The following is a 26,223-nucleotide window of genomic DNA, read 5'->3' on the forward strand; positions in this document are numbered from 1 at the left end:
CTTTTTGATTTTCGAAAAAAAGGTTGTCTGAACGTTGTGTAATTTTAAAGAATACGTGGTGATGGCAGATATTTGGATATAGCAATAACATGTCTAGAATTTTGTGCAATTTAACCTTAAAAATTATATTAACCTCGACCGATCTTATCTGCTTTGTGGTTGCTGTCTCATAGACCCAATATATTGTTTTTTTCGTTTAATATGAAACACTGGTTCGAATATGATGTGTGATTGTTCTATCAAGTTCATTTACATAAACTCAAAATCATTTTTTGTTTTTTTTTACACACAATAATAACGTAATATTATAATGATATTTTACTTTTTTCAGCTCTAAGTGTCGTCATGGATGATGGTTGGGATTCAGCCGATGATTTTGTAGTTAGTATGTTTGTGTTACCGGTTACAGTTCTCTCTGATGTTGTCATTGTCGCCACTTCAGTTGTATCCATATCTGTAACAGTAATTTATACATTATTCTTTATTCAAACGGATCGACTTACATTTATTTATTGCTTGTATTTCAAAATCATAATAAAATAATTAGACTGATATATTTCAGTATTGCAATTTCATCGGGCACAAATACTGAGGATATGAACAAACACATATGCAAATTTTGCCGGATATTGTAAGTTAACCTTCGGTATATGATGGGGTTGGTATTAATCATTGCTCGGTCCTAAGTTTTCTTATTTGCTGCCGTTAACTGTCTATTCGTCTTGTTCTTTTGATCATGGTATTGTTTTCGTGGTTTCCGTCGTTTTTTTTAAAGCCAAAAACTTTAATCGTAACAAATGATTCATATAATTATATATACCATATTCAAATTGGAAACTGTATTATTGAGAAAATTGCATTATTTGAAAAGTGAAAAATCAAAATAATTTTACCTTCAGGAACGCATGTGTGACCGTTGTGTGATATTGTCTTGCTATCTGGACACACACATGTATACGACAATGACGTTGAATTGTCTGATAGTACACGTGGTTTTGGTAAACAAAAGTATTCACAGTTCACCTTATTATCATCACATACATTGTGTCCTTTAATATAAAAGTGACAAGTTTCAATTTAAGATTTTAAATGAAGAAACAAGGGGTTTAAATCTTCATCAACCAGATTATTCATAGCTTATGCAACCTACATCAAACTCAAGTGTATGTTAATTAGGTGCTGATGTACAAATATCAATGAAAGTATCTCAAAAAAAGAATTGTGATAGCTCACGCTGGTTTTGTTGTTCATTACCTCTCAAATTATGTCTGATTCCTGACGATATCTTTGATGAGAAAGACAACTATTGCACCAGTTAATAGTGCTGTTCTGATCTGTTTGTTGTATTGAGTAGGAGCCTCAAAAAACATATAGCTCCCTCAGCTTGCTTCTTTAAATAACGATTACATTTTGATCCTGCTTTATATTTACTAGTACCTTGTTCTTGTAAGTGCTCATTCAGTTTATATGAGTACTGTGGATAATTCCGTTGATTTACGACATAATATATCAAGGTATCAGAGAACTTTATGTGCGCGTAAGTTAGAAAATCTCTTAACATTTGTCAGGTCATCTGAATTATTCTTTTATCGTTGCTTTTAGTCCTTGTGTGTACGCCTGTATTTTTGTAAGATACTGGTCTCGGAGGTTGTTGTGGTAATTATGGTGCCTGTACTTTTTTTGTGATGCTTGTGATCCTGGTAACTTATAAATCATATCCTTACATCTCATGTTGCGTATGGTTTATAAATTAAATCGATGTTGATATGAAATGTATGTATAGTGATGTGTTTTTTTTTTGTATTGTTTAGTGAAAGGAAAATATAACGATTGTCTTTCATTTTTCAACTTCATTAGCAAATGCTTGTTAAAGGGAATTTGTAACATTTTACATACCAACGGTTTCAAACGTTCTTATAGAGGATAGTTAAGGCAATGTGTATTACAACAACTGTTCAGCAATTACATTTAAGGTGGTATGGGAGACTAAATTAGAAATGATAAGGATGAGGTCACCGCGCAATTTCTTAAGCTACAGGTTGTGACAAAATGACACATTAGGTATGGATTATACAGGTAAAAAATCATTATGTGATTATAAATTAACTAAATGATAGAATTGTAAAATAAAATACGTGAAGATAGCTTTTAGAAAATAGTTTGAGAATATCAAAAGAAGAGACAGGGTCACCGTAGTTTTTTTCAAGTTAGAATACAAAATAGCAAAATTTCATGTAGATTCCTACAGAAAATGCACTATTTTAGAGTAACCTCCCCTTAAAATGCAAATTAAAAAACAGAAATTTAGAAAATCCAGCTATAATAATTTACCCTTATAAATATATTAATATTTTAAAGTTATAATCTTACAAATTTGTTCTTTTGAATTCAAATTCACATTTGTTAACTGCATTCCTTCATTAAATTTTGCTAACTTAATTGAAAATCTGGACCTTAGATTCTCTGTTTTTCACAATCCAAGATGGCTAAAGACACACAAACAACCTTATACAAGTACGTATTTTTGCCCAGTGCGACTTCACTGACAATACGTCGTCGACCATGGACAATTACAATAGTATGGACGTTATGTTCCCGCGATAATCTCAACAGTTGTTGTGCCATCTTCATTTTTATATTCTCGTCTTTCATTATTGCTTTATTGCTTTGTCTATATGCCATTTTTCTTTCTTTGTTGACATATTTGTTTGTTTAAATAGTGATAACGATAACAGTACAATGTTGCCTGCTGTACCACTTTTTTTGACACTTTACCTATAATGTCTGTTTGTTTTAATAACACATTGTTTTCAATATAATGGCTTTGTGCAACTGTCATACCAGTATGAAACTTATCTTGCTATGCTACCATCCACTATTTTATATATACGTAAATGCATGTAAATGTCAGGAATATGACAGTTGTTTCCATTCGTAGGATGTGTCTGAGCTTTTAATATTACAATTTGATAATAGACTTTCCGTTTTGAATTTTCATTGGAGTTCGGTATTTTTGTTTTTGTATTTTTAAAATCTTAACTTTCATCGTGAAACTAATGTCCTTACCCGCATTTTGTAGAGATTCATGATACACTTTGATACCCATTGGTGAATTAAGACCTAGTACGGTTTTTTGGTAGTGTTTTCCTGTATATTTATGAGCCATACAAATATCTTCTCCTGACCAGTCTGTCCAAAAGATATTATCCTCAAATACAGCCATAGAAAATGGAATAGATATCTGTGCAGTATTATGTAATACGGTACGGATTCTGGAACCATCCAAATCAGCAGACATGATGGTATGTAGTTTAGCATCAATCCAAAAAATTCTACTATCAATGTAATCTGTAAAATAGATACCAGAAGAAGTTTATGGGTAATAATATTAAGGGACATCAAGGGATATATATGCGAGTGAAATATATTAATCGGTATGTATAAAAATAACAATCATACATATAAATTTAAAAACAGAGTTATTTGAATGCTTATCAGTAACCGCGTGGAGAACGTGTATTTAGTATGGGCTTAGTAGGCGGGCTTATTTCAATACACCATATCACTATTTTGGAAATCTGTTCCCCTTGAACTTTTGACGCCATACATCAACTACTTTTCCATTTTTGCGTAACCTATTTACTTTTATGACGTTGATATTTTACGGGAACTTTTGTGAGGTCTAATTATGGCAGACAAATAGCGATAAAGTGTATACATGGTAAGTAGTGGTGTAACGTCCTTTTATATAAACAACACGGCGTTGAGCAAAATTCTGAAAGGTTTCTTCGATCGAAGACATAGATAATAGACGATTGAAACAAGTTCAGTAAAACACTTTTAAAGCTTTCAAATTGTTATCCTGGAATTCGTTTTTTTATAGACCAATGGAAGCAGGTTCTTTATTCTTAATTACTTTGCTATGCAACTGGTCTAAAAAAAACATGTCAGTATATTCTAAGTATAGCCGGCATACAGTGTGCTAGTGGGTGATCTAATACGATATATCTTTATATGGAGTCAGTAAATTCCTTATTGTGATTTGAGGTTAACTCACTCAATGCATATGGAATTTATTGACCACTTATATATCGTATCAGGTCTCTTGCACACTATTATATAATCAATGGTATCCACTTTTTTGAGGCATAAGACATTTTTGAATTCTTGTCTAAATCAGGACAGGAATAGTTGACCGATATTTATAAAAAAAATTATGAATTTTAAAAGATACATTTAAGTAACAAAAAGTAGAGTCTCCAATGAGACTATATGGCTCACCTTATATTTTCACTTACAATAAATGCATGATATAATGCAACAGTTACATTGTTTGCATATGATATCAGCCAAAACTGCATTTTCTTCTTGTGTTTTATTTGTAGTCATGTCTGGTATGTTGGTGGACTGGCATGGTCATCGGACACATGTTTTAAACTAAATACCTTGCTGATTGCGATCAAATTTTGTAAAGTTTACTCTGTCGTTTCAGGAGAAGACTTTTGTAATACGAGTGAGAGGTTAAGCTAGCTGTAAATCCAGTTTTGATTCACCATTTCTACATTGGAAAATGCCTGTACCAAGTCAGGAATATGACAGTTGTTGTCCATTCGTTTGATTTCTTTCAGCTTTTAATTTTGATTAGGGAATTTCTGTTCTGAATTTTCCTCGGAGTTCAGTATCTTTTTATATAAATTTTTATAACTATGCATTTGTGCACTGAAATTATCAATAAAACAATAAGAAAAAAAAGTAGGAAATACAAACATTTTGCAGTGTAGAAATTGAAAAAAACACACTGTATTCCAAAGGTCAAAGTTTAGGGAGGAAACACGAAATTCCTTTTGTTTGTTTGAAATGGCTTTAAATATTTTCCTTAAATAACTGCGTTGAATTGCTCTGTTATCTTTGTAAACATGACCAACAATATTGACATCATTTAAGCAATCACTCGTCTGAATTTTCTCGTTAACAATTATTTACAAATATTGGCTACTTGATTGGTGTATATAAAATGTTTTTCGGATGGTATCTGTTGAAGTTGTCTCGCACAAAAAACACATGTATTATTTTTTCCGACTTAAGGTTTAAATCTGCACCATTTGTTTGCAACTGCCCTTAGTCAGTAACCTGACTTTCAGTTGTTGTCGTTTGTTGATGTGGTTCATACGTATTTATTGTTTTATATATATAGATTAGACCGTTTGTTTTCATGTTTAAATGGTTTTACAAAACTGAAACTAAAATAAAACGGCGATTATTGAATAATATTGCTACATAGTTTTAAATTAAAGCTGTCACACAGTTATTGCATTTTTGTGTAAATCTGATCAGGAGCTTTGTAACTACTATATATTGTGGAAGAAGGTACAAACATATTATTTACTCACCAATAGTTATAGCGTTAGGCCATGCCACATCATTTGTAATTATCTTTCTGTTTGATCCATCCATACCGATTCTTTCTATCTTTGGGTCTTTTCCCCAGTCCGTCATGTAAAAATATCTATGATTATAGATTTAATTTAAAAGAAAAACGCAAAATCACTAAAGGACCTATAGTTTAAAATTTAATAAAACTTTTAAAAATTCAAATAAATTTCTATTATTGTGTACAAAGAATAACAATATGGTAGGACAAATGCCAACAAGTTTTTAGCTTTCTAAAAAGGCATGGAGTGCTTCGCTCTACCCTAATTTAAGGTAATATGTGTGCATGTGGTTGTTAAATAGTATTGGAAATGTGGTATTTGTAGATATTGATTGTAAAAAATGGATATTCTTTAAGAGTGTCTGTATGCGTTATATACCCATGCTTTTAAAAGTTCTAGATTTCTTGTTGAAAAATTTATACAATTATAAATAGACACGACTCTGGGGTGTGCCTTGATTGTCAAAAGTTATAAACTACAGATAATTCAACTTTGTTTACATTGTATATGCACAATTTTTAGCAAAGCAAATCGTGCAAATTGCAGGGTAACAAAGCAAATAAACACGTACTAATAATTGATATTTCAATATTGAATTAATCTGTGAAGTGTATACAAACTAAAAAAACGAACATGAACTAATGACAGTTGAGTCTGAAAAGTCTGTAATTTTTTAACTCATTTTAGCCAATAACTTTTGCTGTATCTCAGCCGCATCCAATTAGAATCTAAACGTGAAAAGTAATTTATTCAAAATGGCATGTATTTCGATTAAAGCTAAAAGCTCCGCACCGTGATGCGAATCAAAATGGGAACAACTGTAGGATACAAACTCCCAGTGAATGACAGTCATCCTAAGGTGGATACATAGCTGATTACATGAATTGAAACAAAACATGTTATTTTTATCCCTACTCAAAGAGTTACATATTTACAACGTACCCATGTATTGGATCTAAAGCGATTCCTCTTGGTTCATCTAGATCATTATCAACTATTGTTGCCTTTTTATCGCCTTCGAGATTGGATACTTGAATAGTATCTATTCCCGTGTCTGTCCAGTACAAATGGTCATGGATCCAATCTATAGCAATACCATCAGGTGTTTTTATATCCTCATTTACAATTACTTGTTTCTTGCTCATAATACCATTCTTTATTTCAGATCTGCAAATATTTTCATAAAGCTGTCAATGTTTTCTTACAATCTGTATGTCTAACAGATTAAATTTAAAATGAGGTAGTGTCTACCTAAATTTGAGATACACCATACTTAATAATAAAACAATTTAGTTGTCTTTCAACCTCGTCGATTATAATGACTTTTCAAGGGCATACGATAAAGTTACAAGGGAGGTAATGGCTTTGCTAAAGTAAAATTGATTTTCTCTACGTCAAACTGTGATATATCGGAAAACGATGCAGTTTTGCGACTGAGTTTTATTATTTGATTTAAAAACGATTTCATCGACCAATCTTTTTTAAAATGACATTTGGTTTGATTATGTACATGTATGCAAATTTCCATGAAAAGTCAACAACGTATTTTTGTAAATTGATAAATTTCCTGCAAAAAAATATTTTCTATACTAATATATTCTAGAAAAAGCCAAAATTAACAAATCGAAGCTTGTGTTTATATTTTAAAACAAAACAAATTTTGAGCAAATATAAAAACATTCAATTTCATTTTACTAAAAAAAAAGAACATTAAGGTATGTTTTATTACATGTTTGATTTAATCAGTTAAAAAAATACCCTATATGTACATTTAAATCAAAATTTCCATATGCGATCAAAACAGTAAAGCTTCTCGCATATAAAGATCCAATTTGTATACGTTGTTTTGTCAATGTTAATTATATTTAGAATTTTGTGATGTATAATGCATATAATATCTATTTTTGGTGTGCTTTTTATTCAAAAAAAGGATGTGGTACGATATCCAATGATACAACTCTTAACACGAGACCAGGTGACACATACATGAACAGCGTATTATAGAGCCTGTATTTGAAATTGTTTTTATCGACTGCTTCTTCTTTGTTTTATATAATCATCAGCTCCTTAAGGAAGTAGAAATCTAACACAAAATAATTGTCTCTCTAAGTTAAAGATACACTATGCTAAATAAAAAAAATAATCATTCAATCGCAGTTACAAATAATGACCTTTTAAAGCTTCTCGCATATAAACATATTTTTTATACGTTATTTTGTCAATTCAAATTTTATTAAATATTAAGGGATGTATTATGATATCGTTTTTTGATATTTTTTCATCAAAAGAGCTTTAAACTGTTCTAATCGACTGAAAACATTTTCATACCTATGATATCATTACCTTAACAGTGTGATGTTTGGTTAGCCACAAACCAGGTTCAACCCACCATTTTTTTTCTCTCAAAATGTCCTGTACCAAGTCAGGAAAATGGCAGTTGTTTTCTTATAGTTTGTTACTGTGTGTGTTGTATTGGTTTTTTTTTTATTCTTCAGTGTTTCTTATTTCGTGTTTTCCTCTTAAATATAGTTGATGTATTCTCCTTTGTTCTCGATTGTAACCTTGATTTGTTTTCTCTCAATCGAATTATGACTTTCGAACAGCGGTATACTTCTGCTGCCTTTATACATGATACTTATCATCCTCTTAAATTGGTAGATATAGGTAGAGAGTTCATACCGGTTTATCTTTGAATGTCTTCGGTACCAATTTGAAAAAAAATATTCTTAATATTTTTAAGAACACAGATTATTTCTCTTATGTTAATTGAGCATGCATTTACATATTCATCATTGATTTGGAGATTTGTAATAGTTATCCCATGATGACCCGGTTTGTCAGTGTAAGATCATCCTGATGACCGGAGCGCAGAGGGGGATCTAACATTGACACACCAAGTCCGAATGTGATAACTATTTAACATCCCAACTGTTATAGATTAGTTGAGAATAAATGTTCTACATATAATCTAGTTAAGAACTCCTCACAATCCTTTTAATATACTTAATATTAACAACATTATTATATAGTATATAACCCTATTCCAAATACATCTACTTTCATCAATTGTAGGTGTAATACCACCATTGATTTTACCCTATTAGTCTTTGTTAAATTTGCACTTTCCAAAAAATTGTGGAAAATTTATCTTTGTTTCAAATAAAGAAATACTTGGCATGAGTAAAGTTTTATCCTGTCCAGTTCTATAGAAAAAGTTTCACATAACATTTCATTGCATATAAGAAAATAACCATCATTGGAAGTTAACCAATCAAATTTCTCCCCTTATTTTATCTGTGTACAAGGTTTAGTAACCATGTAACCTCAAGATTACAAAATTTGCTATAGAAAACACAAATAAAAAACAACGGTGTTTTGAAATACCCAAGACATATGTTTATGACACAGAAATAGTTTTACTGCAATCAAATGTAAGATTAATTACCTACAACGGTCAAATTCAAGGGAATATTTTTTAGACCTACTTTCGTATGCAACCGGATGTGACGTACCATGATTTGGTGGTATTTCACCTAAATGTACAATTGCAAAATACGTCATTCAAACAATTTTTCATTTTAAAATTTATAAAAATTTTATTTTGAAACGTCATGAGATGATCAAACGAAATCAATAATAAATAAAAACCTAGCTATTTGTTGTATTGACACATCGGACCAATATACATATTTATCTCTGTAAAAATCAACAGAAACAGCATTGAATAGTCCATCCACCAACGTTTCTTGGAACCAAGTACCAACTTCAAACTTTCTTATATCGAATCTATTTGCGAGCAATAACCACGGTCTTGGACCTTTAAAATAAATATTTCATGATTAAATTTCATTTAAAGAGTGTAGAGTCACAATTTTTAAAAGTAAACCATTATAGGTCAAGGTTGGGTCTTCAACACGGAGCCTCTACTCACAAGCCTAACATTTTTGATCTAAAAGAATATTAAGAGAAAATCATTAATCACTGGTAGATAATATTCAACTTTTGAAAACTAATCACTTAAATGTGTCATGTGTTGTTAAAATGAATAAAACCAATATTTGTTCCTTTGTAAACATTTGATATATTGTTCTTAAAGTCATCTCAAATTAAAAAAAGTAATGCATATGTTTTTCATAACTCAATGGATAGTTTTCATTATAAAACTTGTGTACATATACTTTGTTTCTGAAGAAAACTCTTTTATTTATTGATATTTTGAAGAAGTTTACTTTACTTTAATTGCTTCCATCCAGGAAGCAATTCCCCGACATGTTTTCCGTATGCAAAGTGACCTCAGTGTGACCCATCTCTTAAAAATCCGGTGATCGCAATACGCATGGATGTCCTTAAAATAAACTATTATCTGAATTTACATGTTAAACACGTGCTCAATGTCCATGCTTTTTTGTTGATATGTTGTCGATTGTTGACAAACAGTTGACAATCGTTAAACTTCGGCTTCAAAACACGAACTTTAATTACCTGTCATATTTTCACAACAACACTGACCGATTGAAAAAAACAAATTGACGATTATACGAAATTTACACGAAAAAAATGATAAATTAGTGCACAGAGGACAAAGTTTATGATGATTGTATCCATTGGTTCAAGATCTAAAATTGGAAGAACATTATTGTTCACCGGTCACTCGTTTCTTATGACTTTAAACTAAGGTTTAAGCTACCTCTCGATAACCTGACAATGTATGATTTTTTCCGTTTTTGTGTATTAAAGATAACATATTTCAGACCAATAAGAAATACAAATTCAAGGATGCTTTACTAACGTAATTTTCTTATGGCTTTACATCGCATAGAAACTAATAAACATGCATCCGATTAATGGGTAGATGCAATTAGTTACGTTACTTTTAGGTTTCTAAATTGTATGTTTCTTTATATTTCTATGTATCTTAACGTGTGTTTTTGTAGCAGTTTAATGTTTCTGTTGCTCCGTTTTGTTTCCTCTTAAAGTTGGTGTGTTTCCCTCAGTTTATTTTGTGACTCGTATTTGTTTCAGTTCAATCGATTTATGACTGTAAAATAGCGGTAAACTACTATAGCCTTTATTTGTTTTGATTTAATTCCGTTATGTTGTATATCTGTGATATATGTTTACACATATACCTGTTAACAAATTATATCTGTTTTGGGTTGTACATTAAACTTTGTAAATAAAACGGAATTAAAAATACTTTCATATAAGTAGGGAATAAAGCTAGATATAAAACCAGGAATCACTATTTTTTGCGGGAAATGTTTGAACCAAGTTAGAAGTAAAAATGTATGATAGTTCTTTTCCATTCTCTCCGTTGATTGATGTAGTCGAGTATTTATTTTTTTTACCTTCCTTATGTGATTTTTCAATTCATATTTATATATTTTTATATTCCCTTAAAAAAAGAGCAAGCATTCTTTCTGTTGCTGTATGCTAACACAACTTGCTTAGTTTAAGATCTTAACGTTTGGTGCTGCTTTTTTCAAAATGTTTAGCCTTATTGCGGCCGTTAATGTACATGTTTAAGGTTATACCAGAAGTTCATGTTGTTTAAATAAAAATACCATCAATGGCTAGGCTCAGCTTATTGTGGAAATTCTTCCCGAGGACTCACTAACCATAGCTCACGTGTCGACGTAATTTAAACGAATTATTTTGTCACAAATATTTAGTTCGTATAATTATGTATTGTGCTAAAACTTCAGATGAAATTCTTATTGACCAAGAATAAGAGGAGTTATATTTAGACCCTCAATCGTTTTAGCCTTATACGTACCTGATGGAAGCTACCACAGAAACATTTGTAATACACACGGATGTATAATATACAAGGGGTATTTTAAAAACTGAAATGCAATTCGTTAGACCAAAAAAATAAAATTAAGTTTAATGACAAAACGTTAAAAAGATATTTTTTTAAATGTTCACAATATTTTATGAGCTGTATATTAAGTCATATCAGGTAACAGATAATCATTTGTTTGCTCGCTGTTGACTCTTACCATTCACTTTACATGTTGTTGCACCAGCTACATCACCGGCTACGACGCTCGTATTATAGCCTTCAATACATTCACATTCATAAGTTCCCTGTTTATCAATACATAATTGTGAACAAATGGGAGCACTGCTAACTGTACATTCGTCAATATCTGGAAAGATAGGATAAAAAGTGATCCAAATGTTTCCTTATTATTCTGGAAACAAATTACAAAGGACAATGACACCAAACTTTTATTTAGAATATGATGATCATTTCATTTATTCCATATTGATAACATTTTAGTAGGTTTTTCTATATAAATCGGATTTTGTATAAAAAATAAAGCATAATCACCTGCAGAAAAAATATTCACAGCGCAAAATGTCGCGTGTATTTACGTGCATTATTTTGGTAAAAAAACGTTTGATGTACAATTTGTTTTGGTAAAACAATTGCCATAAAATACATTTCTCTCGGAATATTGAATAAAACAATTGGTAAATATGTGATTTAATTGACTTTGGAAAAGCTGATATTCACTTCGGCTGTTGGCCTCAGTGAATATTAGTTTTTTAAAAGTCAACAAAACTGCATAGTTACCTCATCAAAAGACAGTTATTGTATAATATTGACCTTGTATAGAATTTTAACAAAACGTTGATAAATAAACATAGCATGCATGCTCTTCCAAACTTATTATCAGTGACAAAAATCAATCAATTTAAATCTGATTAGCATACTTTTTTGAATGAAATAAAATCAGTATTTGGTTTTTTTCCTGTCTACATCACCTTAAAATGAATTTACTTAAACACCAATAAACAGCATTTAAACTTCCGAACAATACCAATTTAAACGCACTTTTTGTTTGAGTATTGATTAAAAGACAGAACATGAATGCCTTATTTAGACTTTTTGGATTATTTTAAAAATAGAAATGACCGTTTAAAGTGGCTAGTGGGTACAAAATTACGGCAAAAAAAATAAACCTTATTTTTTTCATTATTTTTTTTTTATTACACTTTTAGTTATAACTTAATGATATAGCAGAAAAATCAACACAAAAACAATTCGGTTTGGCCCCAGATGCCTTTTAAAATGTTTAAATCATTGAAAAAGCTTCCAATTGTCTCCCTTTGGAGCAAAAATGCCATTTTTTGGCTTTAGATTTGAAATCTTTTTTAACTCATCGGTGACCTATATTTTTTTTATTATTGTTTTCAAATAAGCTGTACATATACTAAATAATTGTAAAATTTAAACGATTTCTGTAAGAAGGTTATTTTTTTATTTTTTTATTTCGATATTACTTTTATTTCTCCTATTAGGTCAACAGAAAAAAGGACATTAACAAAAATGAATGCTTCTTCCGGAGGCAGATTATGTGCTTCAATGAACGGTGACCCCATTTTTTTAATTTCATTTTTCTTTTAAGTATATAATAAAGTTCATTTATAAAAAAAATTAGCGATTTATACCAAGGAGCAGCCTTAAGTCTTAACTAAATATTAAACTATGTATCCACTATTTCAATAAAAGAAGTGTACTTACTAACACATCTGGTCTTTTCTTCAAGTTTGTATCCTTTTCTACATGAACAAAGATCCTTTGATTCACCATTTTCATTACAAATATGATCACATCCCCCATTTGTTATCGTACATGAATTAGATGTACCTAAAAAAATTGCTCGTATGTTTTAAAGATAGTTGCGCATAGAATATATTCCAGCTAACTATAAAAAAAAACGCGCTAAAGATACCAATGGATCCCGGAACAGTCAACTAATACACCGAAAATAAACTTACAACGTCATGGCTAAAAATAATTAAAAAAAACAGAAAGAAATTGTACACAAGAAACAACATAGACAACTAAAAACTGAGCAACAATTGGTAGATGCAACTAGTTACGTTACTTTTTTAGGTGTCTATGTAGCAGTTCAATGTTTCTGTTGCTCCGTCTTGGGACCAAAGAGGACATAAAAAGAATAGCTAATAGAATATGATGTTAACTTTGATGGAGAGAGAATTTGTTTTTCTTAAATCTATTAACTGATTTCAAAAAATGTATGTTATTAATGTTTGCGGCGAAGTATTTGCATCATTTAAAACATACACACATTTGCATTGTTTTCTCTTAATATAAGAAATAACCTCACAATTTTGAAGTCCAAAAACTGACTGGTTTGGAGTACAATCTGGAGTACGACAGGGCTGCATCATCTCATCCATCTTATTCCTGGTTGCCATTGACTGGGTGATGCGGAAGACCACCAGTGACAAGAAAAGAGGCATCACATGGTCGATGTTAACAACCCTAGAGGACCTTGACTTTGCTGATGATATAGCACTCCTTTCATCAAAACAAGATCATATGCAAGAAAAGACAGATCGGCTCAGCCATTTGCAAGCCAAATAGGACTGGAATTAAATGCAAAAAAGACTCAAGAAAAGCGACTCAACACAACATCAAACTTACGACTAGAAGCTGAGGGTACAGCAATTCAACAAGTACAAAAATTTACCTATCTAGGAACTGTCGTTAGTACAGAAGATTCAACCAAAAAAGATATTAAAAGTAGGCTAGCCAAGGCAAGATCTGCATTTCAAAGACTACGACCAATTTGGAAGTCTAGCCAATACAACAGAAAAACAAAGATCAGGCTATATAACAGTAATGTTAAATCTGTCCTTCTGTATGGAAGTGAATGCTGGAGAGTAACAAAAACAGATATGAGATCGCTCTCAAGTTTCCACCACAATTGTCTGAGGCGAATTTGTAAAATCTTTTAGCCAAACCGTATCTCAAATGACCATCTTCTCGAAACGACCAAGTCCATGTGTATCCTCAAAGAAATACAACAGAGGCGCTTCAGATGGCTGGGGCATGTTCTCAGGATGCCTGTATCCAACATAACCAGGACAGCTCTTAGATGGACACCCCAGTGGAAGAGACCAAGAGAAAGACCCAAACCACCTGGCGTCGAACAATTGAGGCAGAACTAAAGGAGCTTGACATGACCTGGGGAGAAGCCGAAACAAAGGCTAAAGACAGATCTGGATGGAGAAATCTTGTGGCGACCTCATGCTCCACCAGGAGCGAAGAGGATAGGTAGGTAGGTTTGAAGTCCAAAAGAATTGGAAGAACTCAACATGTTTGCCCTTGTCAGATTTACACGAGCCGGGTCAGCGGACACATTTTTGAAACTAGGTGAGCCTGAAATATACTTTGGAAAATCATTTGTTCTGAAATTAATTTTGAAAAATCCATGAAACATACGACAATAATCATTTTTTTTTTTGAAACAATAAAATCATCTTTATTGCACTAAATGCTGTTTAACAATTTACCTAGCTTACAGCATTAGGCTAAGTATCCCTGTGTATCAGTTATTATACATCCAGGGAGAATATATAATAAAATATTTTATAATTGTTAGTATTATACAATAAGACATAATACATAAATTAAATTAACATCAATATACATTGATTTAGTCTGCTTACAAATCGGGAAAAATAACGGATCTACACCGTATCGTTTTGTGTTTATTATATGTGTTTACGACAATAATCATGATATTTCTATATTTTTTAATAAATGCAGTCTAGCACATGTGTTGTAGTGATACGTTTAGATATCTCATGTTTGTAGATATTTCTTTTAACTGATTAAAGAAGTTTGCTGCTCAGTTTAAGTAACTAACCTTCCATTAAAACTATATAAATTAATAGGGGATTCATTGAGGAATCAAATAAGCAAAAAAAGATATAGGGGTCAATGTGCTTGTTTTCGGAATATTATTCATTGTAATTTTGGCGGGACCATGTTCCCTCTTGATTTTTCATTGCTTCATCATTGACCAGACACAATGATAGCATTCCAAACAGGAAGATTTAATTTTTTTTATATATTTTGTATTGTCTTTTTGATTCGATTAGGATGTATAGTATAAACACTTACTACAATTTGACTCATCGGAACTGTCTGTACAGTCTTGGAGACCATCACATTTTGATGTGTTTGCTATACATTGATTATTATCACACTGAAACTGGTCACCACCACATGTGTGTGTACCTACAATTCAATTACAGTCCCATTTTAAATGATGTGGTTTGTAAATTTATATTACATGCTTTACTTGGAACATGAATAAGCTGATATCTTATCGGGGTCTTTTATAGCTGACTATGCAGTATGGGCTTTGATCATTGTTTAAGGCCGTACGGTGACCTATAGTTGTTAACATCTGTGTCATTTTTGTCTTTTTGTGGCTATTTGTCTCATTGGCAATCATACCACATCTTCTTTTTTATATTGTGAGTACCTTTTGATTTTTTAACAGTTAAACATTAAGAGCTGTTCATCATTGTATTCAGAATAGACAATGATCTAATCAACTATATATCAATGTAAGGCCTAAACCCATGAACAAATCCCATTTCGTTTAGTATGCTTTAATGCGGACCGGCATGACAAAATGAAAAACAATTCTAACGAAAAACACTTTTTCCTAAAATCCTTTAAATTGCAGTTTGGCATTGGAAGCTTGAGTTAAGTCCTGATGAAATCAAATACCGAAAAGTTCCACTGCAAATGATCACATTTTAAACTGTGTAGATGGCATAAAACACATGAGGCCAAATGGTTATCAAAGGTATTAGTTACTGGACTTGTTATTCCCACCTAGCAGTGACATCGACCCAGTGGTTGTAAATAGTTATGAAAGGCACAAAGCTTATTAAAGGATACGCCAGACGCGCAGTTCGTCTACATAAGACTCACAAATCAAAATAGTAAGGAACCCAAACAAGCATAAAGTTAAAGAGCATTTAGGACCCAAAATTTCAAAAATAAATTGCCAAATTCGGAGTTAATTTGTTATATTTTCAGTACCATTATTCACATTTTTCACTCATTATTTGAAGTAAAGATTCCTTTATCCTATTTCAAAGATTTGATTAAGTCCTATTTTTATTAAGATTGTTTTGAGGTTCAGATTCATCCTTCGGTGTAATTTGTAAGGATTTCAAAAAAAAACAAAAACAAAAAAAAATAATACATTGTTAATACTAGGGGCTCAGGAAATTTGATGATGAACGCTACGTCTAGTCCACTTACAACATATCAAAAATTCCACGGATGTCCTAAAGCAAAATATAAACATAAGGTTACACCGCAATTCAATAGTCATTAATCATTTTAACTGAAAAAAATCCTGACCACAAATAAAAAAACGGAGGGAATAAACTGTGCGTCATACAAATGTATCCGACACAAAAAGGCAAATACAGAATGATACGGGTTAAATAGAAACTAGTTTGTAGGCGCCAAAACGCTCCCCTTACATGTGACAGTAGTTTAACAGTACAATATAAGAACAAACTATAAAAAAAAGTTAAAAGGGCAATATGTTTTTTTGATTGAATTAAGTCTGCCAATTGATATTTTATCATGTGTTTTTCTATGTTGTGATGTTATGCTATTGTTTAAGAAAAAGGGAGAAGGTTTGGATCCATTAAAACGTTAAATCCCGCTGCAATTGTTTGCACCTGTCCTGAATCAGGAATCTCATGTACAGTAGTTGTCGTTTGTTTATGTAATATTTACGCGTTTCTTGTTTCTCTTTTTTTTACATAGATTAGACCGTTGTTTTTTCCGTTTGAATGGTTTTACACTAGTGACTTTAGGGCCCTTGACAACTTATTGTTCGGTGTGAGCCAAAGCTCCGTGTTGAAGGTCGTACATTGACCTATAATGGTTTACTTTTTTAAAATTGTTATTTGGATGGATAATTGTCTCATTGACACTCACACCACATCTTCCTATATCCATATGTGCTTTTAATTTTAAAATTCTTTCATACATGTTTGTATTATTCAAAATTATCAGTAAATTGAATTGTGTATCCTACAAGAATCACTAATAGTTCACTTATCATCTGATTCATTATTTAATAAAATAAAGTATGCATGTGCATATGACCATATACGTACAGTTAACCTCATCAGAACCATCAAAACAATCTGCTTCGCCATCACATCTCCAATTCGCAAGAATGCACTGCTTTTTGTGATTACATTGCCATTCTGTCTCCTTACAGAAGTATTTTGGAGAAACTGTTTCACAGCTTTCTTCATCACTGTGGTCATCGCAATCTCCATCTCCATCGCATCGCCATGTAATGTGTATACACTTTCCATTTGTACATTTAAACTGTTCGACAGGGCATGTGGATGCTGAAATGTCAAGTTTATTGTTTGGAAATCGCATTTGAAATGTTTTTCATTTTTTTTCTAATTTTTGTGCTATTTTCAAATTTCCTGAGAGGTGTGAGAAAACTATTTATCCTTGCATCTGAAATATCTGTTTCAGCAAATGAACTGTCGAAATTTATTTATGACGTTAAATTTCCTTGATTTCTTCCTAAATACCTAAAAAGACTGCATAAAAAGACATCAACTAACACTGAGTAATTCAAAACTCAAAGTTTTTTCTGACATTTTTAAATTTTGATGTTAAATATTTATATGATAAAAGAGGGACGAAAGATATCAGATGGACAGTTAAACTCATAAATCGAAGATAAACTGACAACACCATGGCGAAAAATGAAAAAGACAAACAGACAAACAATAGTACACATGACACAATATAGAAAACTAAAGAATAAGCAACACGAAACCTATCAAAAACAAGGGGGGCTCTCAGGTTCACCGGAAGGATAAGCATATCCTTCTCCACACGTGGCACCCGTCGTGTTGCTTATGGAATAACGAATCAGGTAAATAGTCTAATTGGATAGGTCACATTCATGACAACGATTAGGATTGTAGTAACGACGTAAGGAACATATGCGATATGTTCATTCATCTTGTTTATTCTCCTTCCTTCAAATATTCAGTGTAAAAAGATCATTTGATTTATCGAGGATATCGTCATATCTTTTGATAACATTTTCTTTAGAATAGATTTCCTCAGCTGTTTTTTACAAATGTTTCCGAAATTTTCTGTCCTCAATTTTCTTCAACTGCGTATTTTATTTGGACATTTTTACCTTTTGAATCGACCGTCACAGGCAAAATGCGTCCCTGGCGTTCAAAATAGCAAGCTAAGTTTATTTGGTTAAATTTCAGTTTGTGTTTGTATTGATGTTTCAGATTGAGATGAATGTTTTATATTCCCCAACAAATTGCAACAAAAGGTATTGTATATTATAAACATGTAGGTTGAAATATTTTCTAGCTTATCATATATAATATATGAGACCACTGAATATTTACCCAGTTCTCTTCCGAATATATTGTTTATAAGGTAGACCAGTTCAGTAGTACAATAGTTATATAAGGTACAGGGATTATAATTTAATACGCCAGACGCCAATTTTGTCTACATAAGACTCATCGGTGACGCTCAGATAAAAATAGTTACAAATCCACTAAGTACAAAGTTGAAGAGCATTTAGGACCAAAAATTCTAAAAAGTTGTGACAAATACGGCTAAGGTAATCTATTCCTGGGATAAGAAAATCCTTAGTTTAAAAAAATAACCATATAGTTATCAAAGGTACCAGGATTATAATTTAGTACGCCAGACGCGCGTTTCGTCTTATAATTGATATCCATGTCAACACCGAAGTGCTGACTTCTAGGCTGGTGATACCAAATCGAGTTAGCATGTCAAGTTAATTCTGTATTACAAATTAAATAAATATAAATGACATTCTCTCATATTATTCAGCAACTTCACAAAACTCAATTGCCTTATACTGTTTCTTATTGTTTGAATGAAATCTGATGTAATCCAATTTTGTTATTTATCTCTCCTACATTGAAAATTTTGATTCCTACTCAGATTTGGTCATAATTTTGGTTTGCATGTGTTAGTTCACTCCTCAAAGTTTGTATAAAGTAAAATCACAAATACTGAACTCAGAGGAAAATCAATTTGGAAAGTGCATAATCACATGGCAAAATCAAAAAACAAAACGCATCAAAAACGAATAAACAAGAACTGTCGTATTCCTGACTTGGTACAGGCATTTTCAAATGTAGAAAATGGTGGATTAAACCTGGTTCTATAGCGCTAACCCTCTCACTTTAATAACAGTCTCATCAAATTCCGCTACATTTACATGATGCGTTAAATAAACAGTCACAATTAATAAAATAGTCAAAATATGGGTACATCAGTCATCATCGTATAACAATTTTAAAAGGAACAATTTAACAGGACACAAAAACATCTACTATCTACATAAGGTTTTTGATTTTAAATTATTTTCTTCTTATTATGTTACACATGTTGTAACTTCTTATGTATCATTGTTCAAGGACGAATACGCTTCCCTGTGCAACTGAGGGTTGATGTAACAGGTGATTGGTAATAAAATATGTTTAATATTAAAAAAAGGAAGAATACGCGGCTTGACTATCTAAGTTAAGACTTTTTTCATGACAACACAACAGATGGTACTAACCGAGCAGAAAATGCTAACCAATCCGCATCACTTTTGTTCATACTGAGATTTTCGTGGGATTAGTGTTGGTATGTTGTTTTTGTTTCTCTTATATTTTGTTGTGTTGTTTGTGTTTATTCGCCTGTTGTTTTTATTACTTCTAGCCGTCTTCTCTCCAATGAATTACAGTCAAACATTAATTAAATCAATATCATGTTAAAGCATAACGAATTACCCATATGTCATAACACTCTGAATCTTGTGATAAAGAACAGCTACAAAATGTAAGGTCATCTATGGTCATCTATACATTTACACAAATACATATACTTACGACAGTTCTGTTCATCGCTTCCATCACCACAATCATCTTCACCATCACAAAACCATTTTGATGGCATACATTTACCGTTAAAACATCGTTTTTGATCTTTATCACATGTTGGATTATCTGGTATATATTTATAAGCGAAATTGTAACAACATGATGCATTTTCTCAAAAAAGTAGACCTGACATGCCATACATTTCTCTGTTCTTTAAAATATAATGTTATTTTCATTTTCTTTAATTTGTAAGTGTTGCTCTGAACTATTTGCAGTTCATTCAAAATTCAGGATTCTTACCTAATAACAATGAATTTCATCAAATTAAACTTTTCAAGTTGTCAGAAATCTTAACAATCTTCTGTAGAAAACCGCGATCATCTCATTCAAGTGTCACGTGAAAATAATAAAGCCTACTTACAACTGACAATTCTAATTCAATTCTACTGCAGGGCTGTTATAATCAAGTTTCTTAAATTCTTTAAATATTGTTATAGTAGAGAGTCATTTGAGTTAATATTGCTATGTTTCAACATCAGTTTTAATTAAAGCATGATATTTTCAGTAAAATAAATGTGAAATTACAACATGGTATAATAATTACTATGTTGAAGAATATATATTTTTTTCAAAATGTTCAGCTATTCTAACACATGTGTCATCTTAACAATGAAATGGAATTATCAAAATCTGACAGGATTGTAAGTATGCTTTATTTTATCACATTGTATTTTGATAATCAAATAATTTGGTGTTCGTTTTCAGTTGCTTAAAATATTAGAGTACCTGAACAGTTTTATTTGATGAACAAATGATAATTTGGTCTGAAGTTTGAATGAAGTATAATGGAGGTATGGAGCGACATTAACAGTTAATTCACAGATATATATTTTTTTATTGTAAATGTTGTGTTGTTTATTTATCAATCGAAAACTGTTAACGATTTGACACTAACTACACTAAGTACTAGATGTTTTCGGAAATAATTCGATATAAATATAAAAAAGAAGATATGGTATGAGTTTCAATGAGACAAATCTCCATCCAAGTCAAATTGTATAAAAAGTTAACAATGATAGGTTTTAAGTACGGCCGTCAACACGGAGCTTTGGCTCAGATCGAACAGCATCCTACAAAGGGCCCCAAAATGAATAGTGTAAAACAATTCTAACAGGAAACCAACTGTCTAATCTATATACAAATGGATAGATGCACAAACACGAAACAAAATAACACGTTATAACAGGCTCAAATATTCACTCTAAATCGAGTAAATGTTTGTAATAGTGTAACATTACAACATAATATAAAATATGACTTCAAATATTTTACTAGCTTAAAAAGACATTTAAACAAAATTAGCTCCAATCATAACTTGTATTAGTAGTCATTTTCACAAATGAATGTTTTGCCAAAATATGCATATTGGTTTATTTTGTGACCAGGCTTTTTTACATGATAATTATTTTGCATTACAATTATATAAAAGAGGTGCATAAGTATTCAAATTGTTACTTCTAGATGGACTAACGGAACGTCATCAGTCACACATTGATTGACATGTTACAAGTAAATGCTTTTGCTATTGGTTTTGTTGTTGTAAATGTACAATCAGGATATATATATATAGTTTCAATGATTTTTAAAACTTAGACAGTGCTGAAAATCGAATTCTTGAGGATTGTTTTATAGTATTGATTTGGTTAAATGTCGTTTTAAACAAATTCATATAAAAAATAACTAAAAATTTTAGTTTCAAGTCTGTTGGGATGAATTTTATTTCCAACTATTTGAAACTACTTGAATGTGTTTATCGTGACTGAATAACGTTAAAGTTCACAATCAAAGTTTCTGTTAAAAAGATTTCACTTAAAAGTAGTTGTTTAGTGGGCGTATGGCTGGACAGAAATAAGACCAGAACGTAAGGTGGTGGGACAAGACGATATATATTTTCCCGGAAAACGCATTAAGTCCCGTTGTTATATAGTCTGTTAGTGCTGAGGCGGCATCTTAAAACCCTTATCAATCATTTATCCCTGAGCTTTAAACCAAACAAATACACAAACACTTTGTGATTTAAAAAGTAAAATAGTTACTCCAAAATCAAAGCTCAAAGTACTTACAGAATTCATTTGTATATGGAACACGTTTAATACTGAATTTCTTAAACAAAAACAAAAGTAAGAATAATGTCGTTTGTTTGTCTGGAAAGGACCATCAAACACAAGTTATTTGTTTGAATTAAGGTATTGTTAAATGAGCAAGGTTATTTTGCATTTCAATATGACTCCAAAACTAGATTAAGTTAGACTACGAAAAGCAGTTCTAACGATATAGATATCAAAAAAATATTTCTGTGTATACTTGTGTTACTCTTGCTTCAAGTGTTTATAGAATAGCTTATCGAATAATTCAAATAGAAAAAAATATTCAACGAGAGGCCGAACAACACATAAATTAACGAATGTGCGTATCCTAGGAGTTAATCATCAGTATTGCTCTGTCACCAGTTGAAAATTGTTCGATATTCAATTTTTTTGATGAGTCGTTCTTTTTATTACATTGGCAAATGGCTTTTTTCTGAAATTAAAGTAGAAAATGTAAAGAACGTTTTTTTTTCAAAACTTTCACAACTTGTTTTGCTCCGATGTCATGACAACGGCTAATTTTGTATGACGTCAGATAGTGGGAAAAAAAATCTACGTATATTACAAATGTGAAATCATTTGTATTTTTTTTTACTGTTACCTTTATCTATCTGTTACCTTGTGTGCGTTTAGACAGTTACTTGCATTATTTCAGATACCTAGTGTTAAGTATTGTCTTTTTAATTTAAACATATTTAACACAAATACTACCGGAGAAATTACTATTGCCACCTGATAAAGATTCATTAGCAAAGTTCAATATTTAACAATGCCACGAGTATATTTACTTGAATTTCAATAATCGCAGTCTGTCCAACTTACAATTGCACTTGAGTTCATCCGAGCCGTCAGAACAATCTCTCTCTCTGTCACATCTCCATTTTATATGAACACACTGGCCAGAGTCACACCTGAACTCATCAGAAGAACATGTCATCCCTAAAACCAATTAAACGTATTTTATTTTGTAAAAGTTTAAAAAAAATATTTTTCAAGAAAGATTCATACAAGATAATTTTTAAACTCTACACAGTTAAATGTCAGTAAAACATAGTTTTGCTGGTTTCTATGCTTGTTATTTGTGTTGGGTAAGGGGGTGATTTATAACAAACATTTTTATCCAGACTTGTAAAACTTGTATTGCTATTTGTTTTTGAAATCCGTTTTAGACATTTTAAAAATAAAAGAACTGTTGATTGACATGACGTACTTATATTCAGTACAAATGAATCATCGAATTTCCTTATTAGGTTCTAAAATCAAAATTTGGTATTTTTTTTCATACACAAATATTATATTACTGTATGTTCATAAAAATCGATCATTGAACTAGGTGGTTATATAATAGATATACACAAACCTACTGGTTTTCCTTTGCAATGAGTCGAATAGTTTCACCAATTGATTACCCAAAGTATACCAAATTTCTGATAAAGAGACTAATTATCAGTACGAATAGGGAAAGACATGGTGGATAAATGTGAAAAGAATGTATCGCAGTGTTCATTTATTCATCTCTTCATTTAAATGCTACAACAAGGACATTTGAATCGTCATGTGTTTTTCTGTCAGATTCAAGCCAATGAAGGTGAGCTATCAATTTATAAGCCATCTCAAACATGTTGTTGTAAGCTAGACTTATACGTCTATGTAAGTACTAATTTAAACTCTTTTCAATCAAATGTACAAACTGAATAAAAATATAATTTGTTAGTATGTATGTTCTTTGAGATTCTGCCAATTTAAACGCACCCCTTGATTGACTGCAAGGGTACAGCGGATCCCTGTACACTCCCTAACGATTAAAAGAGATGTGTCCTTTACAATAGTATCCCACCACCAGAACAATCCCCATCCAACAGAGCCCAAGGAAGCATGTAGGACACCGGGAAGTTTGTTATTATGGTGGAGGAAGCCGAAGTACTCGGAGAGAACCACCGGGCCACTCGTAGGAAATAGACAAACCAGAGAGATATCAGAGTTATCTCCAGATCAAAGTAGGGGACAACTTTGACCAACCGAGGCCCCAAAGTACCTATTCTAGTTTAAACTCCGGACTCGGTACCAGAGATGTGTGTGAGAGGGTGAAAATTACCCTCCTGATGTACTGATATTTTTAGCACCCCGAGTGAGAATTAAACTCGGGACCCTAGCACTGTAGCCATCGGTCTTAACCACTAGACCAGGAACTGACATATGTGAAAATATATGTACAATACAATTGACTGGCTTTAATTCATAGATGACTGGAAGGATACAAAAAAAATAAATGTATCGTTACAAACAGTTTAAAAATGTGGATACACACAAATTAAGGCAAAAGCAGCTGACCGATGTTTAAATCTTGTAAATCGATTTGGAAGAGACTTTGTCGTTAGAATTCCGGTTGACATTTGTTGTTCTGCCAAAGTTTGCTAACAATCATAATACGCCAAAGAGAAAATAGCGCTCATATTGTAATATTAGGAATAGCTAAAGCAGTAGTTAAATATGATAGTCAAAATGGTTGTTAAATTCTTTTCATTTGGGGGGGGGGGGGGGGGTGGTAATAAACACCATCTTTGAGCACCGCGATTGGGCTATTGCGTGGCTGCCAATTTTGTTCGGTGGAGAAGCCGGAGTGCCCGGAGTATTCCATCGACCTGCGATAAGAAAACTGACAATCCTGGTCTTATAAGATTGGAGTAGAGTGCGCCTGCACTGGCAAGTAACTTAGTGACTAGGGCTTAAATGCAGAAAGAACCCATTAAAACGAGAGAAGTAAATGCTACATCCACTTTGACATTTAATCTTTTTTGTTAACACACCAGTACAATTTTCGTCAGACTGAACACCATAACCACAATCACTATCACCATCACATATCCAATTACTTAATATACATCTGCGAGTTTTCTCACATTTGAACTGGGTTTTTTTTACGGAACAGTTAATATCTGAAAATACAATATCTTACTTTGTATTGTTAGATATTGTCGTCATGCAGTGTACTCTCCCTTGAAATTTAATTTCCTCGCCATACAGCGTATGGTTTATTGAATTTTGTTCATCACCATGAAGTGTATAGTCCCTTCAATATGTTTTCTCCGTCATGAATTGTTTGTTCCTTTGAATTTGATTTCCCCGTCATGCAGTGTTTGGTCCTCTGCATTTGATGTTTTGGAACCCATTTAATGATATATTGTTTGACACTTTATGTCTGTTCTAAATAGCTGCATTAAAACTTGTATCAAAAGTCGTTTACAGCAGAATGAAGTTAGAATTAATGCTAGATTCCTTTCGTTCTAACGAAAAGCTCTTGTCGATAAAAAGAGGAGCCCATTAGGTTTCCCATATGAATGCCGATTAATTGTTGAAAAACACACTATTCAAACGTAACAAATATGCTGTCAACAAACAAACATGAGTTGTTTTTAAAAGAAGAAAAAAATACATTAATCCGCTTCACAATTTCAGTAATTTAAGTACAAGTAAACAAAACTAAACACGACATTTGTTTTACATCGATTTTTTTTTCAATTTTAATAATTCCACTTATGAAATTTACCAAAAATATGAAAATAATACAACAAAAGATTTTATCAACAAATCTGATATGAATTAATACGCAGCTATCTGCCATCGCCTTGAAGATCAACCCATTATCTTTTCCAAAACTGAATTTATCCGTTAAAGCCACATTTTTCTTCAATGGCATATCAATTGTTTCTATAATAATTTAATACATGCATAATTGTCTCACCTGTAGCTAATGAAGTAGATTCTACTAACGACATCGAATTAACTGTGATGAGAAAAAAAATCATGATAGATGAGGAACACATTTTGAACATAAAATCATCAAATCTGCAGTCAATGTATATTTACATCAA

At 31.7% G+C, this 26,223-nt stretch overlaps 1 protein-coding gene across 1 annotated transcript; it reads right to left on the reverse strand.

Moving 5' to 3' along the window:
• Positions 1 to 305: 305 nt before the first annotated feature.
• Positions 306 to 26,223, reverse strand: LOC134684332 (low-density lipoprotein receptor-related protein 8-like). The gene is made up of 13 exons (XM_063543621.1): positions 26,094 to 26,223; positions 23,174 to 23,290; positions 20,214 to 20,330; positions 17,418 to 17,660; positions 15,382 to 15,498; positions 12,967 to 13,092; positions 11,435 to 11,584; positions 9,081 to 9,249; positions 6,375 to 6,599; positions 5,391 to 5,506; positions 3,067 to 3,348; positions 894 to 1,049; positions 306 to 454 (listed from the first exon to the last, which is right to left on the reverse strand). Exons 1-13 carry the CDS (start codon positions 26,182 to 26,184, stop codon positions 306 to 308), a joined length of 2,058 nt encoding a protein of 685 aa, XP_063399691.1. The 5' UTR covers positions 26,185 to 26,223.

This window comes from Mytilus trossulus, chromosome 9 (assembly GCF_036588685.1).
Source record: "Mytilus trossulus isolate FHL-02 chromosome 9, PNRI_Mtr1.1.1.hap1, whole genome shotgun sequence".
NCBI lineage: Eukaryota > Metazoa > Mollusca > Bivalvia > Mytilida > Mytilidae > Mytilus > Mytilus trossulus.

What these genes read in the sequence shown, in the direction of transcription:
- LOC134684332 (XM_063543621.1), bottom strand. Translation starts at nt 26,184, where the DNA reads ATGTTCAAAATGTGTTCCTCATCTATCATGATTTTTTTTCTCATCACA. An exon ending in GGATGAACTCAAGTGCAATT is followed by an intron (nt 20,331 to 23,173) that starts GTAAGTTGGACA and finishes AATATATACCAG; the next exon opens with ATAATCCAACATGTGATAAA. An exon ending in AAGCGATGAACAGAACTGTC is followed by an intron (nt 17,661 to 20,213) that starts GTAAGTATATGT and finishes TTGACATTTCAG; the next exon opens with CATCCACATGCCCTGTCGAA.